Source organism: Poeciliopsis prolifica, unplaced genomic scaffold, assembly GCF_027474105.1.
Source record: "Poeciliopsis prolifica strain line A6 unplaced genomic scaffold, Auburn_PproV2 SCAFFOLD043, whole genome shotgun sequence".
NCBI classification, from domain to species: Eukaryota; Metazoa; Chordata; class Actinopteri; order Cyprinodontiformes; family Poeciliidae; genus Poeciliopsis; species Poeciliopsis prolifica.
In genome coordinates, this window is record NW_026562418.1 from 4,645,115 (window position 1) to 4,670,160 (window position 25,046).

At 40.0% G+C, this 25,046-nt stretch overlaps 1 protein-coding gene across 1 annotated transcript in view; it reads left to right on the forward strand.

Moving 5' to 3' along the window:
* LOC129376302 (ubiquitin-conjugating enzyme E2 E2-like) overlaps window positions 1-25,046 on the forward strand; it is a 50,089-nt gene that overhangs the window by 2,635 nt on the left and 22,408 nt on the right. The window contains exons 2-3 of the mRNA XM_055055888.1: window positions 275-472; window positions 5,860-5,910. Of these exons, the coding sequence (XP_054911863.1) occupies window positions 282-472; window positions 5,860-5,910 (242 nt within the window). The 5' untranslated portion in view covers window positions 275-281. The remainder of the gene's footprint in view (window positions 1-274; window positions 473-5,859; window positions 5,911-25,046) is intronic.

Here is a 25,046-nt window from a genome sequence, read left to right on the forward strand (position 1 = left end):
TGCATCATGGTGCTTTTCCTGATGGTTGACTCTGAACAAATAACAGGAAATGAGGCGGGAGAGAGAGACATAATGGTCCTCCGTGGGTGTCAAAGCAAGGCAAGGACAGCGGTGCCTCCCCCTTCCCCAATTATTGCAGCCTATATTTTCGGAGTTGAGGGACTCTGGACCTAGAAAGTTGTGTGTTTTGTTTTCAGCGTCAGTCTTTAAATGTTCACAGATCTGTTATGTTTCCTTGTCATTGTGTGTTAAATTCGATGTGTGTGCTCCACAGAGTCAGCATGTCCAGCGAGGTGCAGCCGAGGCCGGACGACAGCCCCAACACCAGCGGTGGGAGCTCCGACGCCGAGCAGAGGGAGGCGGCCCCTCCGGAGCAGGCCGGCCCCGAGCAGCGGGACCAGTCTCAGCCCAAGAAGAAGGAGGCCAAAATCTCCAGCAAAACTGCTGCCAAGCTCTCCACCAGCGCCAAGAGGTAGATCCGCCGCTCTCCGCTGTGCTTTGTGTCCTCTGCTGGCTGCGGGCCGGCTCTTCCCCGGCGGTTGCGTTCTGCCTCTGCGCCGGTCAGCTGTCACCCACTTGTGCACTTTTCTCCAAGTCGCCGCTGAAAAACGCCTGGAGACTTCATCTGAAAGAGCCTTTAGGGGTTTTCAGGATGCTGCCTGAACAGAAGGGGAGTGCTATCCAAGCTGCTGGCGTTCCAACGGGGAGAGAGTCGATAAGAGGCTGATTGAAAAGAAAAGATTGTGAAACATCAGCCGAGTTATCTGTCAAATCTTCACAGAGCTTTAAATTGCAGAGCAATTCAGAGGACATTTCAGATACAGCCTGGGAGTGGAAACCTCATCTTTTGACGTACGGTTTACTGCAAAATTAATCACACCCCTTAAGGTTTTCCATATTTTGTGCTGTTGCTGCCACAAACTTTAATGGCAAATAAGAATCTGAAAGTGGGCTGCACATTTATTGCGTCAAATATGGCTACATAAACTTTTCTCCGACCTCAGACTTATCTGACCTATTTCACTCTATCTGGAGGCTTGTTCTGCTGCATTTTGGATTTGGGAGCAGTCCCAGCCCTAAACACGCTGTGAGAGGGATAGAAAAATGATCCATGCACATTTACCTTAAGCCTCCGATGCTTTTCTTACCTCTCTGTATCCCACACAACTTGTTAGATCTGAAAGATTACTGGAGAATCTTCACCACACAACCCAGAGAGAGGGAAAAAAAGGTTGACCCTGTTAGCTCAGCCAATGTGCCCTGTTTTCCTTATGTAACAAAGAACTGCCTCTTTAGATGACTTCATGGGAGATTGGAAGCATTTCTCTGTGATGACACAGAGCAGCAGCTGCTGTTATGTGACCAGGCAATAAACAGGACACAAGGCAGAGCCCGTGTGCCTGTGTGTTGATTGGGAGCTGCTCAAAGACATGTTATCATTTTCCACACTGGGTTCTATTCGCAGACAGCAGCTGTGGCTTTTGGTGTTGGCTGTAAAGATCTACTCAAAGCACCATCATCAAAATAAAGAGCGAATCAACAGCCTCTTTAGGACTGCAACTTGGGCTGACCCGGCCTGCATGGCTGCCATTTTGGCACCAGCACCTCCAGCCCAATCCCACCCCGCTCCCTGGAAACCTGAGAGCTGTGGTTCTAATTGGGCCGGCCAATCCGACTTGTGCTTGTCTATGATGTACAGAGTAAAAATGAATAGTCAGAGCACAGTGCCCTGTGGTGCTCCTGTGCTTCTGATCACCTGGGTAATCATTGATCCTGGCGATTGTTGAGACCTTTCTCTTCTTGTGGAGTTTGAGGGTTTGTTACAGTTGATGTCTCTAGATCCACAGCTGTAAGCACTTACTCATTGGACTGATGATGGATAGGTTTTCCTTTGGTACAGGAACAAGGCAGACCTTTCCTGAACTGTCTCTGTTCTGACCTTGAATCTGATCCTTCTGCTGCTCTAAGCAAATAATCTTCTTCACCCTGATTTTTGATATTACTCTGCTGTTACTTGCTCTTCAGTTATTCTCTGCACACCTACTCCTGAGGAATTCTGTCTCCATTACTTTAGGCTCTTTTTCTTTTTCAGTAGGTCCTCCAGGTCACTGGTGTATCAGGTGTTGTTGTTGAGGAAGCATCACAGTGTTTTAGACGGGCTGGTATTTCCCATACAGAAGCTGTACAGTCAGTTTCTCACTCAGTCTGGACATTGATGTCCTCTCCATGTGGCTGGAACAGAGCAGCCCAGTCTGGACACCCAAAAGAACCCTGAAGGACTTCTTCAGCTTCCGTTACTATCTGTTCAGTTCTTTTTGTCACAAGTTGCCTTTGAACAACTTCATATTAAACAAGATTGTGATCTGATTGGCCAAGAGCAGGATTTGTCTTGGTGATGTATGAGTCCTTGACATTTTGGTGAAAGAAATTCAACATTTTATTTTCTCTAGTAGAGCAACTGAGAAGCTATGGATACTTTGGATCTGTGGTAGAGAGAGAAGTGGGTTGTAAAAATGTCTCATTGAGTCATAAATGCAGGAGTTATATTTAAAAAAACAACTCAGAATTAATGCAACAGACAACATGCTGCCACTTTGAGCAGCACAACTGACTTCAAGGTACCTCTGGGATTCCTAACTCAGAAGGAATTTATATCTGCACTTTCAGCTCGGTGCCATTTGCCAGCCTTTTTTGAAACACAGCGATTGACTGCACTTTGTGACAGCATCGTTCTCAGATTTGGAAGTAGAACTTCCATCTTGTGGTGAGCCGGAAGGTCAGATGTCTTGCGTAGGTGACCCAGCTGCAACCATCTAGTGTGCTTTTTTTAACACACAGGAGCTGCGTCAAGATAAAGAAGAGCGTGCTGCTGGAAATGCAAGTCTCAGAGGGACCATTAGGCTCATTACACGTTCATGGAAATGATTGTCTTTGTGTTCAGAGAGGCGAAGGCCAACAGAAATGGAGTGAGGAACCAAATGTTATCAACAGGAACAGTAACTCACCCGGGGAGGGGCGGGGGGTAGTACAACAACTGATCATACCACAAATCTGGCCTTCCTTGGAGTGTGTAAAGTTCATTTGCAGTTTGCCACAAGCCACAGCAAACTGTGGAATGTGACAAAACCAAAGTTGAACTGAAGCGGTGGCGGTGGCAGCATTATGCTTGGAACATGGGTCGTGTTTAAGCTGAATATTCTAATAATGACATCAGCTGTGATTAAACCTAATCTTTCTCTAATACCATAACAAATTAAAGGGAAGCAACACGTGGGATAACTTAAAATAGGGTTTATTTAACAAAAATCATAGCTGGTTGGAGAGGAAAGGGAAAAAAGAGGAGAAGTTGACAGACAGAAAGAAAAGGGCTGGGTTGATGAGAAAAAGGTGATGCATTTTAAGCTGATCTGATGTCATTCATGGAGACACTGGCCAGCTGCCTCCACTTCCAATCAGCACCAATGAGAAGATCTGGAGCAAGGATGCTAAACCCCAAAGGAGTAACCTTGGGCCGTAACTCATTTTTCTCTGATCTGTTCTTTGCCAAACTGTTTCCATTGACAAAAAGGTGTAAAAGCCCAGATGCTGTCATAGCGTCTCCAGCAGCAGGCGGTAAATCCTCCTTATCACCAGTAATGGCTGCATAATAAAAAGAGAACCTGGAAGGTTCCTGCTTTTTTGGAAGGTTAACCATCTCAGTAATATTTATTTGCATTTTGGAGCCGCTGGCAGTAATAAATCGTCAATTGCTGCATCCACTCACAGCAGCTTGTCTTTCACGTTATAAAGGGTCTGCACGCAGAGACCTGCAGATTGCAGTGCTGTAGAGTGTGTGCTGTTTGCCAAGACTATCATGTAGAACATCAGAAAAAGATGGTGTTTGTTTAAGGAGGTTGTGTTAAAGCTGGAGGATCTCACTTTCGCCTTTTTGGCACACTGTTTCCCAAATGATCCCTTTGTTTCTGTTGTGTAAATGATCAGAAAATAGAGCTGAAATGCGTTGGTATTCACACCAGCTGTGGAGATAGTATTGCACACTGCTTTCAAATATGTCTAGTTTTCATCTTTATTTGCTGTGACTTCTCTGGTCTATATTACATGTTTATGAGACTGTAGCTGACCTCTTTGTTCCCATTACTTCTCTTTTTCATTTACTTATTAAGTTTTTTGTTAATTCTAGTCTCAGCTTCCTGTTCTGAGCTGACAGGACTGGTACCTGGTGAGGTTTTTCTGCTGCTGTTTCAAGGTTCTACATGTTGCGTGTTCACAGATGGTGTTCTGCAGCTGTTGGTTGGAACCAGTGGATATTGGACAACCCTTTCTCCTGACATTTGCATCCCATTTTTATTCACACAGCTAGTGCTCACAGAGTATCCTCTCTTTTTCAGACCACTCTTTGTAAACTTGAGAGATGGTTGTGGGTTAAAATCCCAGAAGATCAGTAGGTGCTGAAATTCTCAGACCGTCCTGTCTGGCACTAACAACGATGCTGTGTTGAAAGTCACTTAAATTCTCATTTTATTCCTATTCTGATTGTCAATTAAAACTTCATACAAACCATCTGCACCAGATTTCAAATTGCTGCCATATGAATGGCACATTTCTTGTGTGTGTTTTATTTACGTGGCGACAATTATATTTCCCTTCAGGGTCAAAACAAATTCAAATTTCTCCTGAATTTGGTTGTTCCTTGGTTTAATGTGTAAAAAAGAAAGTCTAAAACTGCTTCAGTGAAGAACTTTGACTGAGTGTGTGTGAAGCTGTTAAGTTTTCACAGCATGAATAAAAGAACATCAAACTGCATCATAGTCAAGGTTAAAGTCTGCTCTTCCCTTCTCTCTGATTAACTGCTTTGTTAGTTTGGTTGGTCTGAAATTCCTCTTGTTTCTGAGAATGTTGACCTGCTTGTGTGCTGTTTATAATGTGCAGCCGTTTTCAACAAAAAAGAAAACTGATACAGCTTTTTTTATTGTGCTTGACGTGCGTTGATGTGTTTCTCTTCCTCACTCTGATTCAAAAATTGTCACCATTTGTGAAGCAACAATAAACGTTACATTTTGTCAAATGTCATCGTCTTAATCATTAATACACTTCAAATATATTGATTAGTGCTCCATTTATTATAAGACAAAGACTGTTCAATAGGTGGTTTGTTAGCTTTGATTTAAAAGAACTCAACATTTCAACAGGTTTGCAGTTTTCTAGAAGTTTGGTGCATGGAATCTGAAGGCTACTTAGTTAGAAGCTTCTTAACCTTCAGCGAAGATTAAGAAAATTCTTTCTGCCGTCTTAAAAAATTCTTAGAAGAAACTTGGATAAAATGAATGAAGTGCTTTTGAATTAGTAATTTTGGAATTGACTGTTTTACAGGAGAGAGGAGTAGCTGTTCTAACTGATGGAGTGATTGTAGAATAGCTCCTTTCCTCTCCATGCATGCAGACAAATCACTGGCATGTAATGAAAACCTAATCAGTGCATCCGTTAAACTTTCTTCATGTGTTCATGCAGTACAGACATGGCTGTGATCATCAGTATTGTTTCAGAGTTATGACACCAGGATCAGTTACTGTACACATGCTTTAGAAGGTGATTAACGCACAGCTGTGCACGCCTGTGTTGATCTTGCATGACATGACTTATTCCTGTGCTCAGAAGCTCGTTGGAAAATCGATGAAATGTTTATTGTGCTCACTTCCAACTTGATTTCACAGACAGCCTTTTTGTGTGTGTGTGTGGGTGTGTGTGTGGGTGTGTGTGTGTGTGTGTGTGTGTGTGTGTGTGTGTGTGTCTGGGTGGGTGGGTGGGGTGTGTTTGTTTGTTTGTAGTGTGATCATAACCCAGATCCTCGTCTCATTTCAGGATCCAGAAGGAGTTGGCAGAGATTACTCTGGACCCGCCACCAAACTGCAGGTAGGAGGCTGTTGATGATTGTTTTTTTTTTTTTTTGTTTGTTTTTTGTCAAGGCTCATCTTTGCCTGTCACTATATCGCCCATTTTTCTGGGCGATACATTGTCCTTGACGTTATTACGACAAATATAATATTGTTGTTTTGAGACCATTTTCAAGTCATCAAACAAAAATGGTATAATAATGCAAGAACATATTCTCAAAGATCAATAAACCTTAAATTCTAATAAACATTTAATACTAAAACCAGGAGACATTTGAAACATCCAAAATAAATAAACAAAAGAACAAATAAAATTAATTATGAAGTCTCGAAAAACAAAATTGTGCTTCAAGAAGAGGGCTCACAGAGACCAAAGCAACAGACTGAAGACTTTTGTCATCCAGTCTTTGGTAGAAAAAGAGGGAAACTCAGTAGAAATTATTGATTATTAATTTATCATGTGATTAATGGAGTTATTGCTTATTGTGACAATACTCGTCTTGCTGGGGTCATGTGTTTCTGCGTGCATGTATATATGTGTTGTTTGAATGATTGAGAAGGTTAATCCAGAGTGGAATTTGCTTCTGTTTGTTCTGGATGAAGCTGAGTGGATCTGAAGGTTTAACCTGATGAGGTAAATATGGGAGAAAAAAGGAGGTTTCCCTCATTGTCTCTGTCGCTGCTGTAGTCACAGCAGTACAACCCTGCTGCAGCTCTGCATACTGAGTCACTCTGCTGGTGAAGTTGGGGGCTGGGGTGAGGGGAAAGGTGGACATGCTTATTTGGGTTATTTATCATTTAAAGGCTGCATTCACACCAATCCAGCTTAGTCCGCTTTAATCCAACTCCAGTTGATTTGCCTAAAGAGTCTGGTTATTTGTGGAGGTGTGAATGCTAATAGAACTCTGATGTGAACTGTGGTCTACCTAAAACCAACAACAAAGACCAAACCCCAGGTCTGGGTTTGGTTTTGGTTGTAATCCCAGCCATTCCACTTTAACAGTTGATGCTTGTGTTCCTGGTTCTGCTCAAACCTAAGCTCATAATTACAGTCCTCCACACTGAGCAGCTCAAGAAAAAACTTGAAAATGTTCTTTATTCATCTCCTATGCACTGTATTTCTACCTCCCCTTTCCCAGTCTCTATTGTTGGCTTTCTCTATCTCGTTTTCTAAGTGTTTCTGTCTCTCTGAACCTTTCAATATCAGTCAAGCTCAGAACCAGGGGGAGTATTTTCCCTCCAACAGCCAAGCCAGGTGAAAACCTTTGAACTGGTGGTGACTGATCTCTGCTCCAGGTCAGGAGCAGAGCATGGAGCTCTTGGACTATTTAGTATACCCTGGGCTGAGGATGGATGCCTGCTGATCTTAGTTTTTGAAGTAGTGTCAAGATGTGTTCTCAAGATGTGTTAAACACCAAATGCATGTTGAGGCATTTGGTGTTTAAATTTTTTAGAGGCGTAAGGGGTGGTGGGCTCTAGTAGTGGATAGCTGTGGTCTCTAGATCCTGGGGTTCACAGTATGCATGGGTTTGCTTTGTAAAAAATTAGATTTGGAAAAATAATTAAAAAAACATGCGTTTAATTTGAACTTGATTTGTAGTTTTTGGAACCAAATCAATAATGCCAAAATGTTTACCTGGCTAGCCATATATCAGTTCCACTTCTTCTTTGTTGTTTTTCTTTATCATGCTTTCCAGTGAACACACCTCGGCTGTCCTGTCAGTCACCACCACAGTGTGTGTGTTGACTCACAGGTTATATTGACTGAAGTCTCCTATTCTGTCTCCTGTCAGATGAGCAATCAGCAGAGCAGGAAAACGAAATTTCACAGACAAACATTGGTATCAAAACTTGACAAGCCTTTGAGAGGAGGGGAGCAGAGGGGGAACCATTTTGAAGAACGTCAATGCTGAGAGCAGCACTTGTGACGAATGGATTGAGCTGGGCATGTCAGTGGCAGTCGGATGTAATCCGGCTGAGGCGTGGCACTTCTTCAAATGTAGATTTTAGTGTTCATCAGGCCCCTGGAGTGTCTGACTCGCTTTTACCAACTCCCAGTTCCATACCAGGTCGCAGAATCCCCAATTGTTTGATTTCAGTGGCTGGTTCCACCCCAACAGATCAGTTTCTCGTTCCTTTGTGCTACAAGAGAAGGACAGTCTCACAGTGTGAACGTTTAACCCATTCCACTGAGATGAATTCCTGTTCTTCCTCCTACATGATGTCCTCCTTCACGCACTAATCAATCTGACACTGTTAAATCAGCTGCTCTCCATATAAAAGACGCCATGTAAAAGTGCTATGGACAGATGATGGGACGCAGGCCATTACCCGGCAGGTTTCATTACTTCTACTTCTTCTACCTCTGGTAGAACAAAGCTTTGTCACAGACGTCCTGTCCGCCTCATTAACTGAGTTTCCATTACAGATGTCCTGTCATCTGAATATAGACAAAGATGTGTACAAATCTTTGTCTATATTCCACTAATGTTATAGAAAAAACAAAATTTTGCAATTGCTGTGTCTCCCTTAAATAAGAAATTAAATTAAAATCACATGTGAATAAGCTTGTTCATGCAGTTAATCATTAAAAAACCGTGGCAGCAACAGATGTAAACAGTTATATGAAATATAGTCATAATTCAGTCGTTTTTGGAACCAAATCAATTGGTTCTCATCATCTATTTGCCAATCAGAGGAGACGTTGGCATTGTATTCAGGCGTGGGAACAACAAGATCAATCTACTTGGGTAAATTGTAGTTGGTGATTTTACAGAAGAACTATGGAGTCAACAACAACTTTTTATGAACTGTTATGCTGTGAGAGCTCTGGAGGACACTCTGGAGGACACTGTCCAGAGCTCTGACAGGATTGACACTAGTGGTGTCAATAGAAACACCACTAGTGTCTTCATCGTCTCTCTTTGCTGGTTGAGAAGGGAGCCGATCCCCTTTGGGAGCAAGCAAAAAATCCCATATTTAACTTCCACCAAGGCAGCACACCTGTTTCATGGATCATCTGCTGCCTCCTCAGAAAGTGTGGAAATATTTTTAATCATTTTTGTCACCCCTCCACAGAGTAATTAATTGAATGTGACAGGCGCTCTGGAAGGGTATGTAAATAGCCCCACACCCGACACTCTGTATTAGCGTACTGCTTGGTTGGCCTTCCTTGTTCTGTTTGGGTATGTGGTGTTTTTTTCAGGGTAATTATCATATTCTTTCATGATATTTTGTGTAAAATAAAAATGAAAATCCAACCCCCGTCAGTGAAGGGGAAACAATGTGTGGATTCCAGAGGGGGAATTATCATGCTTCTCTCTCCGTCTCCTTTTTGACTCCAACAAGACAATACGCTTTTCAACTGAAAATCTTTTGAATGTGAGCCAAGATCTTTAGAAATGAAAGCAATAGGAAGAAGAAAGATATGACAGAGATATATCTCCCCTCTGTTGTTTTTGCTTTGTATCAAACTTAAATGCTCAAATAAATGCTAATATCACAAAAGATAGCCCGAGTCCATAAACATTGGAGATTGTTTGTTTTTACAAAGAGGAAAAAAAAAGTTTGAGAGAAAAAATTTAAGAGGATTTACAAATATATTAATATTTGTAAAGGAATTATCAGTTTTTTGGGGGGGTTTTTTTCATTTAAAAGGTTACCTCCATGAAAAGTTATTGTCTTGCCATTAGGATTTCTGAAAAAAGAGCCAGATCAACTGATGCACAGCTCTGTAACGAAAGCTAGCAGTCTTTGGCGTATAAAACACAAAATATTTCAGAGCTACAGGAGAGAGCGCAGTCTGGAATTACCACCACATCACTTAGTCTATTTATCTAACTCGGGGGTCGGCAACCCGCGGCTCTCTTTAGCACTGCCCCAGTGGCTCCCTGGAGCTTTTTCAAAAATGTTTGAAAATAGAAAAAGATGGAGGTGGGAAATATATTTTTTGCTTTGATATAGTTTCTGTAGGATGACAAACATGATACAAACATTCTTGCTGTTTTCCAATGCTATAAAAAATGTGTAGAATAAATGCGAAATTTCAACATTTCCGACAACAAAGATTTGCGTCATGGCAAACATGCACACGTTTCTTTCAGTTGGGCGGGGTGCCAGACAGGTGGCTGTTGCAAACAAATTGACGGGTGTGTGGTGGGGCCATGGATGCCAAAGGGGAAAAGAGGAAAATAGCTGAGGAGAGATTCTACAATTCTTGGACCAAATTATTTGCATTCATTGCCAACGTGGAAGGATTAACTAAATGTTTCCTCTGTAGAGAGAAGTTGTCAAATAACAAAAATACCTACTTTCCGGACTGTATACACGCCTTACTATAAGCTGCACCTACAAATTTTAAAATAAATTTAAAAATGGATACGTACATATATAAGTCGCACAGGGTTATAAGCTGCATGGTTCAAAGCACGGGGAAAAAGTAGCGTCTTATAGTTCGAAAAATACGGTAAGATGGAAATACATTTCCAGGGAAGGCACTCTATGGACCTTACCACCAGGGCTGAGTTTCATTGGCTGATGCCCATTCTACGTAGTAGCATGGCTACCACGTGCGTGGCTGTCTCACAAACACAAGCTTATGTACATGCATTAGTAAACGCATGCTAACGTAACACCAGACTACATTGCAGACCGGCAGAAAGTTTTCACATCGACAGTCGAAAAAGAATGGTTCTCCATTGCCAGTGGGGTATCTGTACTGGTGATGTCAGATATCCTGATCGTATTTGTGGTACTAAAATTCACAGATTTCCAAAATCAAAAGCAGAATGCTTTGCTTGGATCAATGCTTGTGCACGACCGCATGAGCAGCTCAACCTGTGTCGGATCAACAAGAACAAAGGAGTGTGTGCTAGTGTAAGTATTATTGCTTTGCTTTCTTTCTGTCTGAAAAAAAGAAAATCACTAATAAACACCTCCATCATGAACACCTTTTCGTCAAGTACAGCAAAATAATAATGGCATGATAATAATGGCAGTATTGATAAAACTTCTACACTTTGACACCTGTCTGCTGTACAGACTTACGTTAGCTAAACAGATCAGTATGCAATGTGTACTGTATCTGACATAGGCTACATTAAAGATTTTATTTTAGCAGAAAATGCTTTTGATTAAACTGTTACTCCTGTTAGCCACTCTAGCACTGAGTACAGTGTATCAGGCCAAGGCACACTCAAACATTTGCCAACAAACAACAGGAATCACCCACTGATTTCGAAAGTAACCTACAAAACGATGATTACTTGACTTACCCACCCTTGCAAGAACAATAGGCATCAGTGATCTTGTCCACAGCTATATTGATGCTGAGGTTTATCACTGCTGTTTTCCTCGTCGACCGAATGTGCATAATGTTGGAGGCTTCACCTGGCTCAAACACCTTGATGTCATCCAAAAAAGATCACATGAACTTGTTAGTTCCTCTATCCATTGTTGTAGCTGATATTTGGTGAAAACAGTAACAAAGTGGTTGTTTTTATAAATTGATAAGAGATTTTTGTCAGTATATATGACACTTGGCGATATTATTGTGTTTAACATCCTAAGGTCCGAGGATGGCTGCGTTGGCTGTGTGTCAGAAGAGAAAAGGATGCTGCTATGTTTTACCATTACACTGACTTGCTTGGCATTTGCACAGAAATCAGACTTAAACTGTATTCATTTAATTTCATATACTTTCCCTTTTCAAAAGGCTGCTGTTTTATTTTATAACTGCAGTTTGCGTTTTATTGCACTCCGTTTGTTGCCCAGATAGGGGACAAAACGTTCTATTTTGTTGTTTTTTTTTCGATCACACACTTAATGTGATTATTTACAAGAAGACATCGTTGTTATGCAAACTGCATTTGGAAGCAGAATTTTCAAGTTACGAAAAGAAAAACATCTTTTCCTGTCAAATCTTCATAATAAAAATCAGATTTTTTTTATTGCATTTATTTAATTTTATAAATGCAACAAATTATAATACAGTCATATTGTAATGGGAGGTGAACTTAAAGCACCATCGTACAACAGAGTAGTCACGTGGTGCGTCATTCCATCCAGGACGCAGAACAGGGAAAATAAACATTTAACCTGTTTAATCCCACCGGCAACAATTGTTGGCAGACATTTTTTCTAAGTTTAGAAGCTCTAAAAAAATTTGACTTTTGGCACCTAACTGAAGTTTTAAAATAAAATAATAGGATGGGGTGTCTACTCTAATCAATATCAATTTCATGAAGCTAGTGTGAAAGGTCACATGACCAGACCCCTTTACTTCCTGCCTGTAAAGCTGGAGGTAAATGTCAGTCACAAACCTGTACAAGAGGAAGTCAGTAAAATACTTAAACAAATATAAATAAAATATTTTTAACATATGTTCTTTGAAGTGTCTAAAATTGATATATAAAGAAAATTGTATCCCTTCATCTTTTGATCATAAGAGGAGTGAATGTAAGCATGACAGTTGTTGCTGCTAGCATAACACATGGACAGCACTATGCTATGTGTCCATTGGTTTGCAGTTTATTCTATATGCCTTGCTGTTCACACACAGCTTAAAACTATCAGATATTTTAGATCTTCTACACCTGAAGGAACCTCAAAATGATATCATCTACATCACTGTCATTTCCACAGTTGAAATCCTCCCCCCTAAACCCTCCCCAAAAGGCGATCCTTTACACAAAGTGTGGCCTATGCACTGAATGACGACTACAAGATGATGCCATGCCTGAAACTAGTTTACATTTTCACAAACATAACCAACATAAACTGTAATAATTCATAAATATCATGTGTTAGGGAGGTCCAAGGATTGAAATGCATGCACTTATTTTACAGAAAAAAATGTTGGGATTAAACGGGTTAATTATGAATGCTCATGAATGTACGCACTTAGTTGTTTTGATAAAAGGCTGAAATAGCAAATATGAACTCTTAAAGGCTGGATTTCCTTCATTATAAGCCTTATTTAAGGCTTTTAATTTTATGCGGTTCCAGACAGATTTGTTTTTTGTATTTTTGGTCCAGTATTGCTCTTTCAATATTTTAGGTCGCCGACCCCTGACCTAACTGATGCAAAGAGCCAATGAAAATCTACCACATAGTAGATTTACTATGATCACAAGTGGAAGTGCTCTACTTGTCCTCATACAGTGGAATCCCTGTATTTGTAGATTAGTGTCCATTACCTCCTGTGAATACCTGAAATCTGCAAATCCTCTTAAAATTATTACAACTGCCTATTTAATAGTTCCAACTCCACATATGCTGACTTTTTACTGACTTTTTTTCTCAAACAGCAGAGTTTAGGTCATTAGCAGTAACACTATTTGCATCTAGTCTACTTTCATACGTCAGTTTTTTTTCTCATGGGTCAAACCTCCTAACAAATACTGCTGTTTGGCTCATCAGCTGAAGAAACTTCTCTGGCTGCAGAGTTTTAAACTTCAAACAGCAGCTCACCATTTTCTCTCAGCCATGAAGTCTGAGGTAAGTCTCTGCAGGGAAGATGGAGTGTTATTGGCAGAGAGGGAAATGGGTTTGTTTATATGGACCAATAGTAGCGTGACGTCATAAAAAAAGCTGCTTGATAACTAGTGTTTTCCCTTTATCCAAGGGAGTACCTGACCTCCCCAAGAAAGATTGTGGCATGTAGTTAATGGTGTTCACAGTCAATATTGTTAATTTTACTAGCCTATCCAAGCACCGCGAGACTCTGTTGTAAGCCATTTCTATCCCTATGTTCTGTATTTAAGCAGCCATGTATTTAAATTTACTTTACATCTACAGCTGTTCTGCTTTAATACACAGATAGAAATAATTTTTATAATTCCTTCCTTTTTGTAAGATTAAAAGCAGCACACCGTTCTTCTTTTATTTGCTATAGTCCTTAGAAAATAAATTAGAACCATCAGATCAAGCCTAAGAATAAGTATAAAGCTTATTGGTACATTTCTACTAAATCCAGTTAAGGTTCCATATAGAGGAAGAGATGGAGCTTTAGAATTGGCTTTTTTTCTTTCTTTTTTTTTTTTACTTTGACACAACAAAACAAAAAAAAACCTGAGTAGATAACACAGTTTGATCCTTGTATCTGCTCTGCTGCTTCATTTCTTTCTCTTCAGAATGGAGCATAACAGGCTGTGTTTGTATTCCAGGCAGTTGCCCCCCTCAGGATACATCTCCCATAAGTCTGTGCTTTGTGAGAGTTACAAGGCTCTTAGTAGAGATCCCTCACTTCAAAGAATGGCCCTTTATCAGCATCATCAAAGCATTCAGTTCTGCTCAGTGTTTGAATGTTTCCACCAAACAAGATTTAAGGACGGTGCTAAGATCTGGTTGCACTTAATCTACTGTAGTCTCAGAGATTGGTGAAGTAGAAGTTAGTGTAGGAATTTATTAACTTTATTTTATGGATTTACAATGCTTGTCTGCTACTGTAAACTAATATAGAGAGCTGGTACATCCTTAAGGCAACATGAGGGGCTTCTAAAGTGAGAATATTTAGATTTAAACAGTCTAGCACACTGCAATTCTTTAACTGAATCAATCATCTGATGATCCTGATTTATAAATCTCTACTCGGCCTAACTCCAGCATATTTAAGCTCTCTTACATAGATTTGATAGTTCTCATTCTTTACGCTCTAACAACATTTTTCTTCTGCATGTTCCGCATGTTCGAACTGAAAAATGGGAGCAAGCAGTCAGTGTGTTGGCTCCTACAGCGTGGAATCAACTCCAGTCTGAACTTAAGATGTTGGAAATGATTTCATTGAATTTATTTTGAGCAGTTCTTAAAAATAGGCAACAAGATTCTATGAAACAGTGTCACTGCTTTTAAATTGTTTTTCTATTGTTTTACGCTTGTGTATATGTATTAATTGGTTTCATTCTGTAACCAGGTTGCTGTGTATTGCAGACTTTTGCCCAGGTCCCTTTTGAAAATGAGATCCAGATCTCAACGGGTTTTACTAGGTTAAATAAAGGAAATGAAAAATAAATACCTAAAATAAATCAAATCATAAAAAACCCCAAAAATCTATTGGGATTTAGTGTAAATGGACAGCAACAGCTTTGCCAGCTCATTGTTTCCTAAAAACATTTTTTTTAGCTCCAATCATTATTAAAGCAAACAGCAGTTTATATTGCAGCAATATTCCAGTTGTGGAATAGGGCCAGATGTGGCAAATTAGCATAAGCTATTAATGCTATGGTGTTGAAAGAATGGAACTAGAGATGGACAGAATGCAGGAGTGTTTTTCTTCATTACCAGTGTGTTGTAATGAAAAAAAATATCGTCAAAAAATTCTGTTTATAGTAGTAATGTTTTTGTATTTTGGTAGCAGTATGTAACTTGTATAAATAATATTATTTATATAAATGTTGAAACTGTCGCCATGTTTTGACAGAAGGATATTAAAACAGAAGTCCTATAAAAAATTTACCTCATTTGCATTCTCACAGTACTAACTAGAAACTAGGAGGAGGTCTTGGTGCTGTCAATTATGCTTGTAAGTGTGCTGCTCATACTCCGTTCCCGTCCACTGTTTTGCCCCTTTGCCACACTATATCTTCCTTTTAATAGCAGTGCCGGTTGTGAATGCTAAAGCTAGTTAGCATGGCTGTAGATGATGGTGGGTAAATAATTTCTCTTTAATGGTAAGTTGTTTCTCTGCCATCAGCACATTGAGCAGCATGTACATCAGGTTGTAAAGAGGCGTGTTCTGCTCTGATGTTTTAGGTCAGTTTCTTCTCGGCCTCCCTGAATGTATTGTGTCTGCATTTATGCTTTTGTCAGATAAATGAGAGGATGGCCAGTTTTTTATCTGCAAACATTCTGCAGTGAAACAGCTGGCAAGTGGGTGCACCAGCTGTTCAGCCACAACATCCCATTCCATGTTAGAAAAGCATTTTCTCTTGAAACAGTATCTGCTCTATAAGGGACAGTCAAAGAAACCGAAGTGGTGGATTGAGCCTGGTTCAGTGTTAGGGGTCAGCTGCTGAGGGCCTTCATCTCAATAGTTCTCTCTGAGTAAGGCGGAGCTGCAGGGGGATCATGGACTACTGTAGCAGGATAGACTGATGTCACTTTGCAGACATGCCTCACTTGGGTTATGTCTAATGCCTTCCATCTCTCATGGCCCTTGGAATTGCAGGGAGTTAGTTCAAACATTTACACATAATCCTTATTTTTACTCCTAACTTTTCTGAGTTATCTTCCTATCCATGTATCATATTTTCAGTAAATTTTCAGTAAAGCCTGCTTTTGATGGGTCTGGCCTGGAAAGCTTGGTACTTGAGGGGAGAAGAGAACAGAAATGGAGTGAGAAATTAAGCTGAGAGTGGCAGAAACAGGCGTGCCCATCTGCTGCATAAGGGATCTGAGTGGAGGAAGTTAAAGATTTCTGCAGCCCCCCTGCAGGGAGAAAACACTGTGGAGCAGCTAATTATTCACCATGCCTTTACCCAGGCATGCTGCTGGGAAGTGTGTTGCGGTTTCTGCTTCTTCTACATGTTGAAATCAGCTTTCACTCATTTGCAAATCTGTCAGAACAAATGGGATTTTAGAACTTTTATGTTTAATTTTAAATATTTATCTGAAATTTATTACAGGTATTGTACTTTAAAAAACAGATTCTCGTTTTGTCATATTATGGGAAGTTTCCACATGCAATGACAGTGATTTTATTAGTATGGAATTACTTTGTATTAGAGCCAGGAGCTAAAACAGAACACTTCTAGCTCTCTACTCTTCTCTCTTTAAAAGGATTCTTGCAGGTCTGAGAAAGTTAAATTTAAGATCTTTTAAGACCGTTGTTAGTAAAATTTTGAACCAACACAACACACTACCAGAAACATTTAGATTGTCATTTTGAAAAAGAAATATTCATTTTGAAAAAGAAATATTGAAAATGAATATTCATAAAGAAGATTCAAGTTTTTGAAAACTTGAATCGTCTTTAGTTTTCAAAGAAGATTCAAGTTTATCAATTAAAAAATATTAAATCAGTTTTTAAACAATCTTAGCAGTTATCTTCTTAACCCGAGTAATCTTCCTAACACATTTAAGATATATTAATCATAATCACAGTTGAATTATAATTATGCAAAAGAAAACAGGAATCATGTTTTATTTTAATTGATTGTAATTAAAATCATAGTTACTCACGTCTGTAAGAAAGACCAGACAATGTTAATATATGTCTTTTGTTTTTGGAACTTACACTCTATTCATAGAACTTATAGCTTATTTCTTTTAAGTCATGTTCGCATGGAAGTGAGGACTAGTCTCACCTACTTTTGACAAATGATTTGAGTGGTTAATAAGATTTATAAACTCAGTCATTTTTAGTCTATGAGTTTCCTAAAATGAAAAAAACAAATTAGCTGAATTATTCAGAAATATGCTCCTGGCAGGGACTTGGCTGAAAAACGAGCCCAAATTCTCATTGACCTGGCACATTAAACATCCCCTTTTTAGGTTAGGAATAAGTAGAGTCTTTGTCATTTTTTTCTATCATGAAGTGAATTGTTTTTTCTTATCTGGAGAACACCTGTCACACTGTTTGATAGCTAATTGCAGAAAGACTTTAAAAAGAAAGCATGACTGCTTTATCAACTAAGTTTGTCCAACAGCTGTGATCAGTTGCTGTGATAACTAACTGTTGTACTGGTTAATGGGTGTTGCTAATCCCTCCTGAGAGCCTTCAGGTCTTAGCTAAGGTAAGCAAACACTTCTGATCTGGGAAGATCTGGAAATCTGAGAAGATCATTGTCACGCTGTAAGGAGCAGCTTGTTTCCCTCTGACAATGAAAGTTGATTCATTTGATGGAGAATCTCCCAGAGAGTGGATTCAGTGATGTTACAGAGCAGAGCAATGCTGGTTCAGTATGTATTTTGTTTTTTTCCAAATGGACCCTGCTGATGTGGAGCTTTCAGGTATAAAGATTATCAATGTGTCCTGCAGCAGTTGTGTTCCAGAAGCTTCAGACTCGTTTTAAAGAATCAAAGTGAAGATGTCTGATGCATTATTATAAGAATCATGTGATTCCAGTTTCTGCATGTTTTACTCCTCCGTCCTCTCTCATCCACAGTTAGCTGCAGCTGACTGTGGTGATTCTGTCATGGAGCCCGGATGTGTGAATAAAGTCATTAGTGTGCATTAATTATCTCTGCACACTGTGTAGGATGAGTGATTAGGCTCTTAACACAAGTTTCCCCTGCAGAGAGGCTACTGCTCAGACCTCCCAGCCAGTCGTATCTTCTGTCCATAAGCTAGAGTTTCATTTGGGTAAAATAACTTCATCTTAAAGTTAAACTTTAAGATGAGGTCATGACATAAGGTAAGGTCATGACATATCAACACTGACTGTACAGACAGTTTTAGCTCCCGGAGGTCATGCAGGGATGCTGTTTAAACACAACCACTCTCATTTCCTTCCAGGGTGAGTATCACTTCCTCTTGCACTTATACACAGAGATTCATTCAGGTTGAACAGACTGAAAGGCACATGTCTAACTTCAAAACTTGATAGTTATCCATGCTGAAGCGTTTCAGTAAAACCTAATGATGTTAGCAAAACCCAACAGGACAGTAATTTCTTTTCTTGGTGCTTTAACCCTGGTACTGTTATGGTGAACCAAACCAGTCAATGAGTCAGGGTTTATAGATTTATAAACCTCCAAGTTTAGTTTATGGTATTTTTAGTGCCACTAAAATGACCTGCTCTACCTGTTTACAAAGTGTGATGAAGTCTTGGCTTTTTGCTTACACAGTAAAATTGTTGTGGTTGGACAAAAACTGCAGAACTTTGATGACTCCCTCCAGAGTGAATTTTTTAGAAACGCAATGTGATCCATGTAAATGCAAACCAAAAAGATTTAGAAATTGACAGTCATGCCATTTTGCTCTTGTGCTCTCAGACTCGAATTTCACCTGCGCACAACACAATGGAGGACCTCCATGTCGTGTCTCTGCTGCTGCACCTCTTCAGGTTATTTGGGGTGTTAAAGCAAAATCTGCTCACTGTGGAACATTTTACCTTTAGGGATGCACAGGGATTAGAGGCATCAGAGGATGTGTTCCTGTAGGTACACAGCTACAAGCAAAGGGTTATAAAATAAACTGACTGAGATCAGAAAGCTGACCAACTTTCTCCACCTTCTACTGTTATTTCCACTTTCATTCCACTGTTGTGTAAGCTTTTTCTGGATACACAAATGGAAAACATTGTTGGAAACGTTACTGTGCAAACAGCACCACATTCTTGAGGAAGCAGAGCTACTGCAGCTACCATTAGCTAACTTGCAGACAAATGCCATTGTTGAGGTGTTAAAAGATGCAGTTACACCTGCGATATTTAGGACCAGCCTTGAGTGTACTAGAGAGGTGAACGCTGTGCTTTAGGGGTTATCTTGAACTATGAAATTGTGATGAACCAGTTCAAAATGATCTGAGTATATTCTGAAAGGTTACACTGAATGTACAGATGGGAAAACAGAAGCTACACATAGCTTCTGTTAGGATGTGTGGGGAGCAAATGCAACTGAAAGTATCAGCAAATTATCAAATGCAATACAAAAAACTTCCATAAAAAGATAGTGCAGTATAAATAGTCTTTGTAAAAAAAAAATATGTCAGCCATTTTGAAAATATGAAGAAATATGACAATGAAGCTTGCTTTATCTTTTCAAAAAATATTGAATAAATAAAGTGCTGATACCATCTGCAGTACAGACAGTAAAAATGTAAAAGATGTGACCCTGCAACCTCCTGCTAAATGGCTACAGACATCCTCGGAGAAATATCATCTGGATAGTAACGTTTCCAACAACCTGTCTGCTGCTGAGGCAGGGAGAGCCATATTCAGCTGAACACGCCTGTTAACAGATTCTTTTTCTCCTGCACAGCATCCGGGAGAAAAGATTTCTGTCCTGCAGCATGGTGGAAATCAGATATACGCTGCCTTAGTTCCATTGGGCCAGCAGCCTCAGCCTTTCACACACCATGGCAAACTTGTCATCTTTGGGAATACACTGTGTAATATTTCAATCAGAATAGAAAATTTATACGAAGAAAATGTCAAATGAATATCTGTAGTATAAATCTTTTCATTGATAAAGAAGTGAAGCATATCTCTCTGGCTAACCAGAACCAAATCCAGATGCCTACTTGTCTACTCTTCTCTGAAGAGGCTGAATAAGAGACAAAATATTTCCAATTATGTGATTATGTAGATCGAGTGCACCTCAGATTATGGATTGGAAAAGAGGAGACCAGACATGTGGAATTAAAGGAACCAGACAGACATGTGGAAGGAACCTTATCCATGAGGGAATGATGTTCTTAAAGAGCTGTGAAAAGGTATTTGTCCAGTTAAATAAGAATTTTGTTTCTTGTAACTTCAATGTTTCAAAAGATCTCAGTTTTACAATTTAACATCCCACTGACTAGTTATCAGACACTTGATGGCAGATGTTCCTGAAAAGGGTGAAACAACCAGTCATTGATTTTATGGGGTAAATAGTATTTCACAAATAGGGAAGTTGGCTCGATTGCTTTTTCTCAAATAAAGAGAAATTAGTTAAATGATGTCATTTAGATGATTTTCTAAGAATTGATCAAACACACTCTTAAGGTACAGAGGTCAAAGTGTATCACTCTGGTAGCAGGGAGTAAATTAATGTGAATACAGAAACTGGAGAGACTTGATTCTGTTGGTCAGATCCAGTGGATAGATGTCGTTTGATTGAGAACCTCCAGTTAAAAAGTATCAGACTGTGCAAACTGTTCAGTGTTTCTCTTGATCATGAAGCAGACTAAACCTGGGATGATTCAGAGTGTTTCCCCACTCTGCCCCCTCTGTTTATCTCTCCCTAACTCTCATCCAGCCAGTGTCTCTCCAAACTGCAGTGCTACCGAATCAATAGTGCAGTGAGATGCTGGAACTGAGCAGCCCATCATAAAATCAGAGCAGGATACATTTGAGCCAGCAGGCCTTTGCAGCTGCAGGCGTGGGAATCATGCCTTGTTTTTATCCTCTCAAGGATTGTGTTCCCACTCACTCCTCCTATGTACATCCTGGACTCTGATGTTGTACTGATGCCTGTTTTGAAGCAGTCTGAAGGCTGATCAACCAGAGTAACTTTGTCCATTTACTCTCCTCGGTTTTCCTAATCTTGATCAGAAGAATTACCTGCTTGATGCAGTGACAGTTTAGAAGTAACTGCTATGTGGTCAGCCAGCTGTAGGTCACCTGTTCCCCTTATGAAGCTTGTGGGAGCCATTCACTTGCCCGGCGCTCCTACTCTGACATCGTTTTGTATGCTGGTAAGACCCAGAGGTCCCATTTATTAAACGGGGTACCTCATAAGACCCAATAAGGAAAAGTGACAGATTCCCTCAGGATTGTCTGAACCGCTGTGCAGCTCTGCTTAATTGTCTGCATGCGTCAGTAGATTTTCCATCTGATGTAGTTGCCACAGCTGTTAAATTCTTAATGTTTCCTTTTGTGGGCTGCTTTCAGCAGCCATCACCTTCAAGCTTGGGTCCCTGGTGGGGGAGGTGTTGTGGGAGTTCTGCAGGGACGGAGGCTGTTGAAAGCCCTAATGGATCCCCGGAAATCATACTTTGGATGCTTTGATAGAGTGTCTGCAGAGTTGGAAGGGGTTAAGGAATTGCCCAAACACATACGTACAGTGAAAATGTTGGCACCAGGTCTAATGGGTCCAAAACTTGGGTTGGGTTTCTTGAAGTTTCCATTTCAGTTTTGGCAGGAAGATTTTCACAACTCCCCCAACCCTCTGCTCCTCTCCTCCCTCAGCAGCCGCCTCACACAGAGAGGATTACACCCACATGGCAAGGCTTTGATTTCACTCAGGTGATGAATGCCCAGTAGCAGCTGAAACAGAAGGTAGGCAGGGTTTAGCTTGGAGAAAGAAGTGAAGTAATGAAATGCTAAAGGAGTTCTCCTGCTTGTTGTTTTGACCCATGTCTGCTGAGGCATTGACTGTTGGATTTCTGAAAATGTTGTGTTTTCTGCCATGTGTTTTTAGCTGTTTGCTGTGTCTTCAAGTATCTGCTTCTCTTTTTCTCACTTATATGAAGTTGAACACATGTACATCTTCATAACATGTATCCACTGTGGTATTAATTTTACTTGTACTTGGAAATTACAGGATTATATTAATGCCCACAAAGGATTATGTTGTGGAGCTGTTTTTCAGGCATTTGCCTTGGCCCTTTAGTTCTAGTTGAAGAAACTCCTCAGGCTGCAGCATGCTAAGACATTTTGGACAAGTTTATTCTGCTGTTTTTGTGGGAACAAGTTGGGGATACCGCCTTCCTATTTCAAATATGCTGTTTGATGCATGGCTCCCGGCAACCTGCATTAACCGAATTATCAGATACTGTACTGAGTTTTCCTTTGTCTGAAACTGAGAGCCATGAAGCCTCGAGGCCATGAAGACAGTGTAATTATTGGGTGGCCTATTAGGTGTCAAACACAAATAAATCACAGTGAAAGGAGATGCAATGGTTTCTAAGAATAGATTGCTCAGGTGGAGTCATCCAACCAGAGCTGATGAATGCATATGGGGTGGCTGGTTTTTAACTGGACTACAGTGTCTAGGGTATTTTTCTCAACACAGGTTTCCTGAAACTGCAAAAGCAATTTATTTGTGGTGAGACAAAAAGCTCTTCAAGAATCACTGGCAGGATTATTAGTAAAAGCCGAGGTGTTTAATTTCCAACCCATTACAGACTGAACATGGCCGAAAGACTGAATAAGATTTTAAACGTCCTGAGCCAACGACTCATCAGCTTAACACACATAAATGTCAAAGTCAGGATTCACTAAAACATGATCATATTTAGGCACCTAAAAACTCCGAAAGGTCTTTTGAAAAATTTTAAACATTGGTGGTCAGCAAATTTCCTTTGGCAGTACTGGTAGGGTATGCCTCAGCTCTCTGACTCAGCTAAGTCAGAGAGCAAGAGTTCAGGAAAAACCCTAGACTTCAACTCTCATTCATGTCCTGACCACTTACAGGAACTCCAATCACATGGAACATAAGAAATTATGTGGAATGAACCTTTTGTCTTGTAAGAGCCCCACATTTACAAGAGCCATCCTTTCAAGAGGCAACTGTGAAGCACAGGCTGATTCAGAATGTTGATTCTACATCAGAGCGGTTGGAAACAACTTTTTCAATAACTTTGGTGACAAATATGGAAGGTTGGAACTTGCCTGTAATTCAGTAATAATGACTTGTCCAGATCGAGAAGCTGTCTTGGCTGATTTGATTTCTATTGAGTTCGAACCAGTCCTACTTACAAATATTTTATGGACAGCTTATAAAAAGGTTTGTTTGAGTTTTATAAAGTAATGCGTCTCAGTCAGATAAATGTTTCAAAATGTAGGAAAGGTATCAGAAGAGTCCTTTTGACCTAAACGTAACTCTTCCAGAGATTAGTGCTTTAATTGACGCAAATGGAAGGATAAAAATGTACCATCTTGCAAACACTCAAAGCAAGATGGAGTTCTCTTTTGCCACATTTTGAAAATATATTCCTGACAAGGTTCATGTCTTAAATGATGTAATGTTAGCTGAAGGGTAAGAATTAAAGTAGCATTAACTTAACCTAAAATGAATGCATTCATCCATTAATCATCCATAATTGCTCACAAAGAATAGAGCTTTGAAACGTGACATCACTGCTCTTGGCGTAGGGATAAGAGCGCCATCTTGTGAGGCCATATACATAACTGACTAAATGACTTAAGTAGTCGCTTGTTGTCAAATGTGTGTCCTGGCCAAATGTGTCAATTAAAGGAGTTTTTAATTATTACCAAGTTTATGTCAGATGTACAATCTGGTTTTAGAAATAAACATTACACAAGAATTTAACCACAGTGTTTAAAGTCATTAACATTTTTATTAATTGTGTTGACCCTAATCCTAAAATAAGTTCTTTATTTCTATTGCATCGTTAAACCAGAGCAGATTTGACCAGCCGCTGCTTCAAAAATGAATGGCAGAAAATTATTATTGTAAGGTAATACGTCTAAGTACCTCAACCAATAAAGGAGTGTCAGGGGTCAATACTAGGTCCCAATCATCCATTCATTCATGGATGGATGAAACAGACCTTATCTATCCTCCATACAGATCTGAAAGTCATCCAGAGTTTGCCTGGATGACTTCCACCAGATCACAACCTCATGCCTGCAGTTAACGACAGTCACCCCACCGTTGCCAACTCAGTGATTTTGTTGCTATATTTAGAAACTTTTCAGACAAAAAAAAAAAGATACATCGGAATCTCCAGGTCAGGTTTTATAAAAATCAGTCATCAGCCAGAAATCTGCAATCGGTGCACTCCTGGTTTTACCTGATTTTCAAAACTGAATTACATATATTATAGTTTGAATGTTTGTGTTGCATTAGTAATATTTAAGTATCATGCTGTAGTCTTGACCTGGACACTCTAAATTAAGCTTGACCTGGTTAAATAAAAGTAAAATAAAAATCAAAGAGTGGTCTGTGCAGCTTGGAGTCTGGTCACAAACATGAAGGTAGAGTAAATTGCACACACACAGAGATTGTTTCTGGCTCTGACTGATTGTGGTTTATTGGAGCCCATCTGGATAGAAGAGTGACATTAAATCAATACTCAACCTAATCAATGGTGCCGTGATGACTGTGGGGACACACACATCTACCGCGATAGATCATTATGTGATCGCCTGGAAAGTCACATCGTGTTTCCTTTGATTTGCCAACACCCTTTCTCTCCATACAGCATGACGCGGTGGAACTCTGAGGTCTTGCTGCTCTGCCTCTGACCAAATGTTTCTCTTCACGCTTTTCCTCCAATCATTGAGCTGTAAACAGCTGAAGTCGTGAAAGCGTTCTGCCATCATGCCTGTGTGTCTGAACGGTGGCTCATTCAGCTGGCTGAATGAGCATGTGGCTCATTCAGCTGGCTGAATGAGCATGTTTGTGTGACCTTCAGGAATGCATGGGTCTGCATTCGTTTTCTGTGGACATCCTGATCACCATGTAGTGTCAAGGCAAAAAGCCCTTTTTGCGGACATCAGTCAGTAAACAGGGTAAACCATCATATAATCAGAGTTCATTATT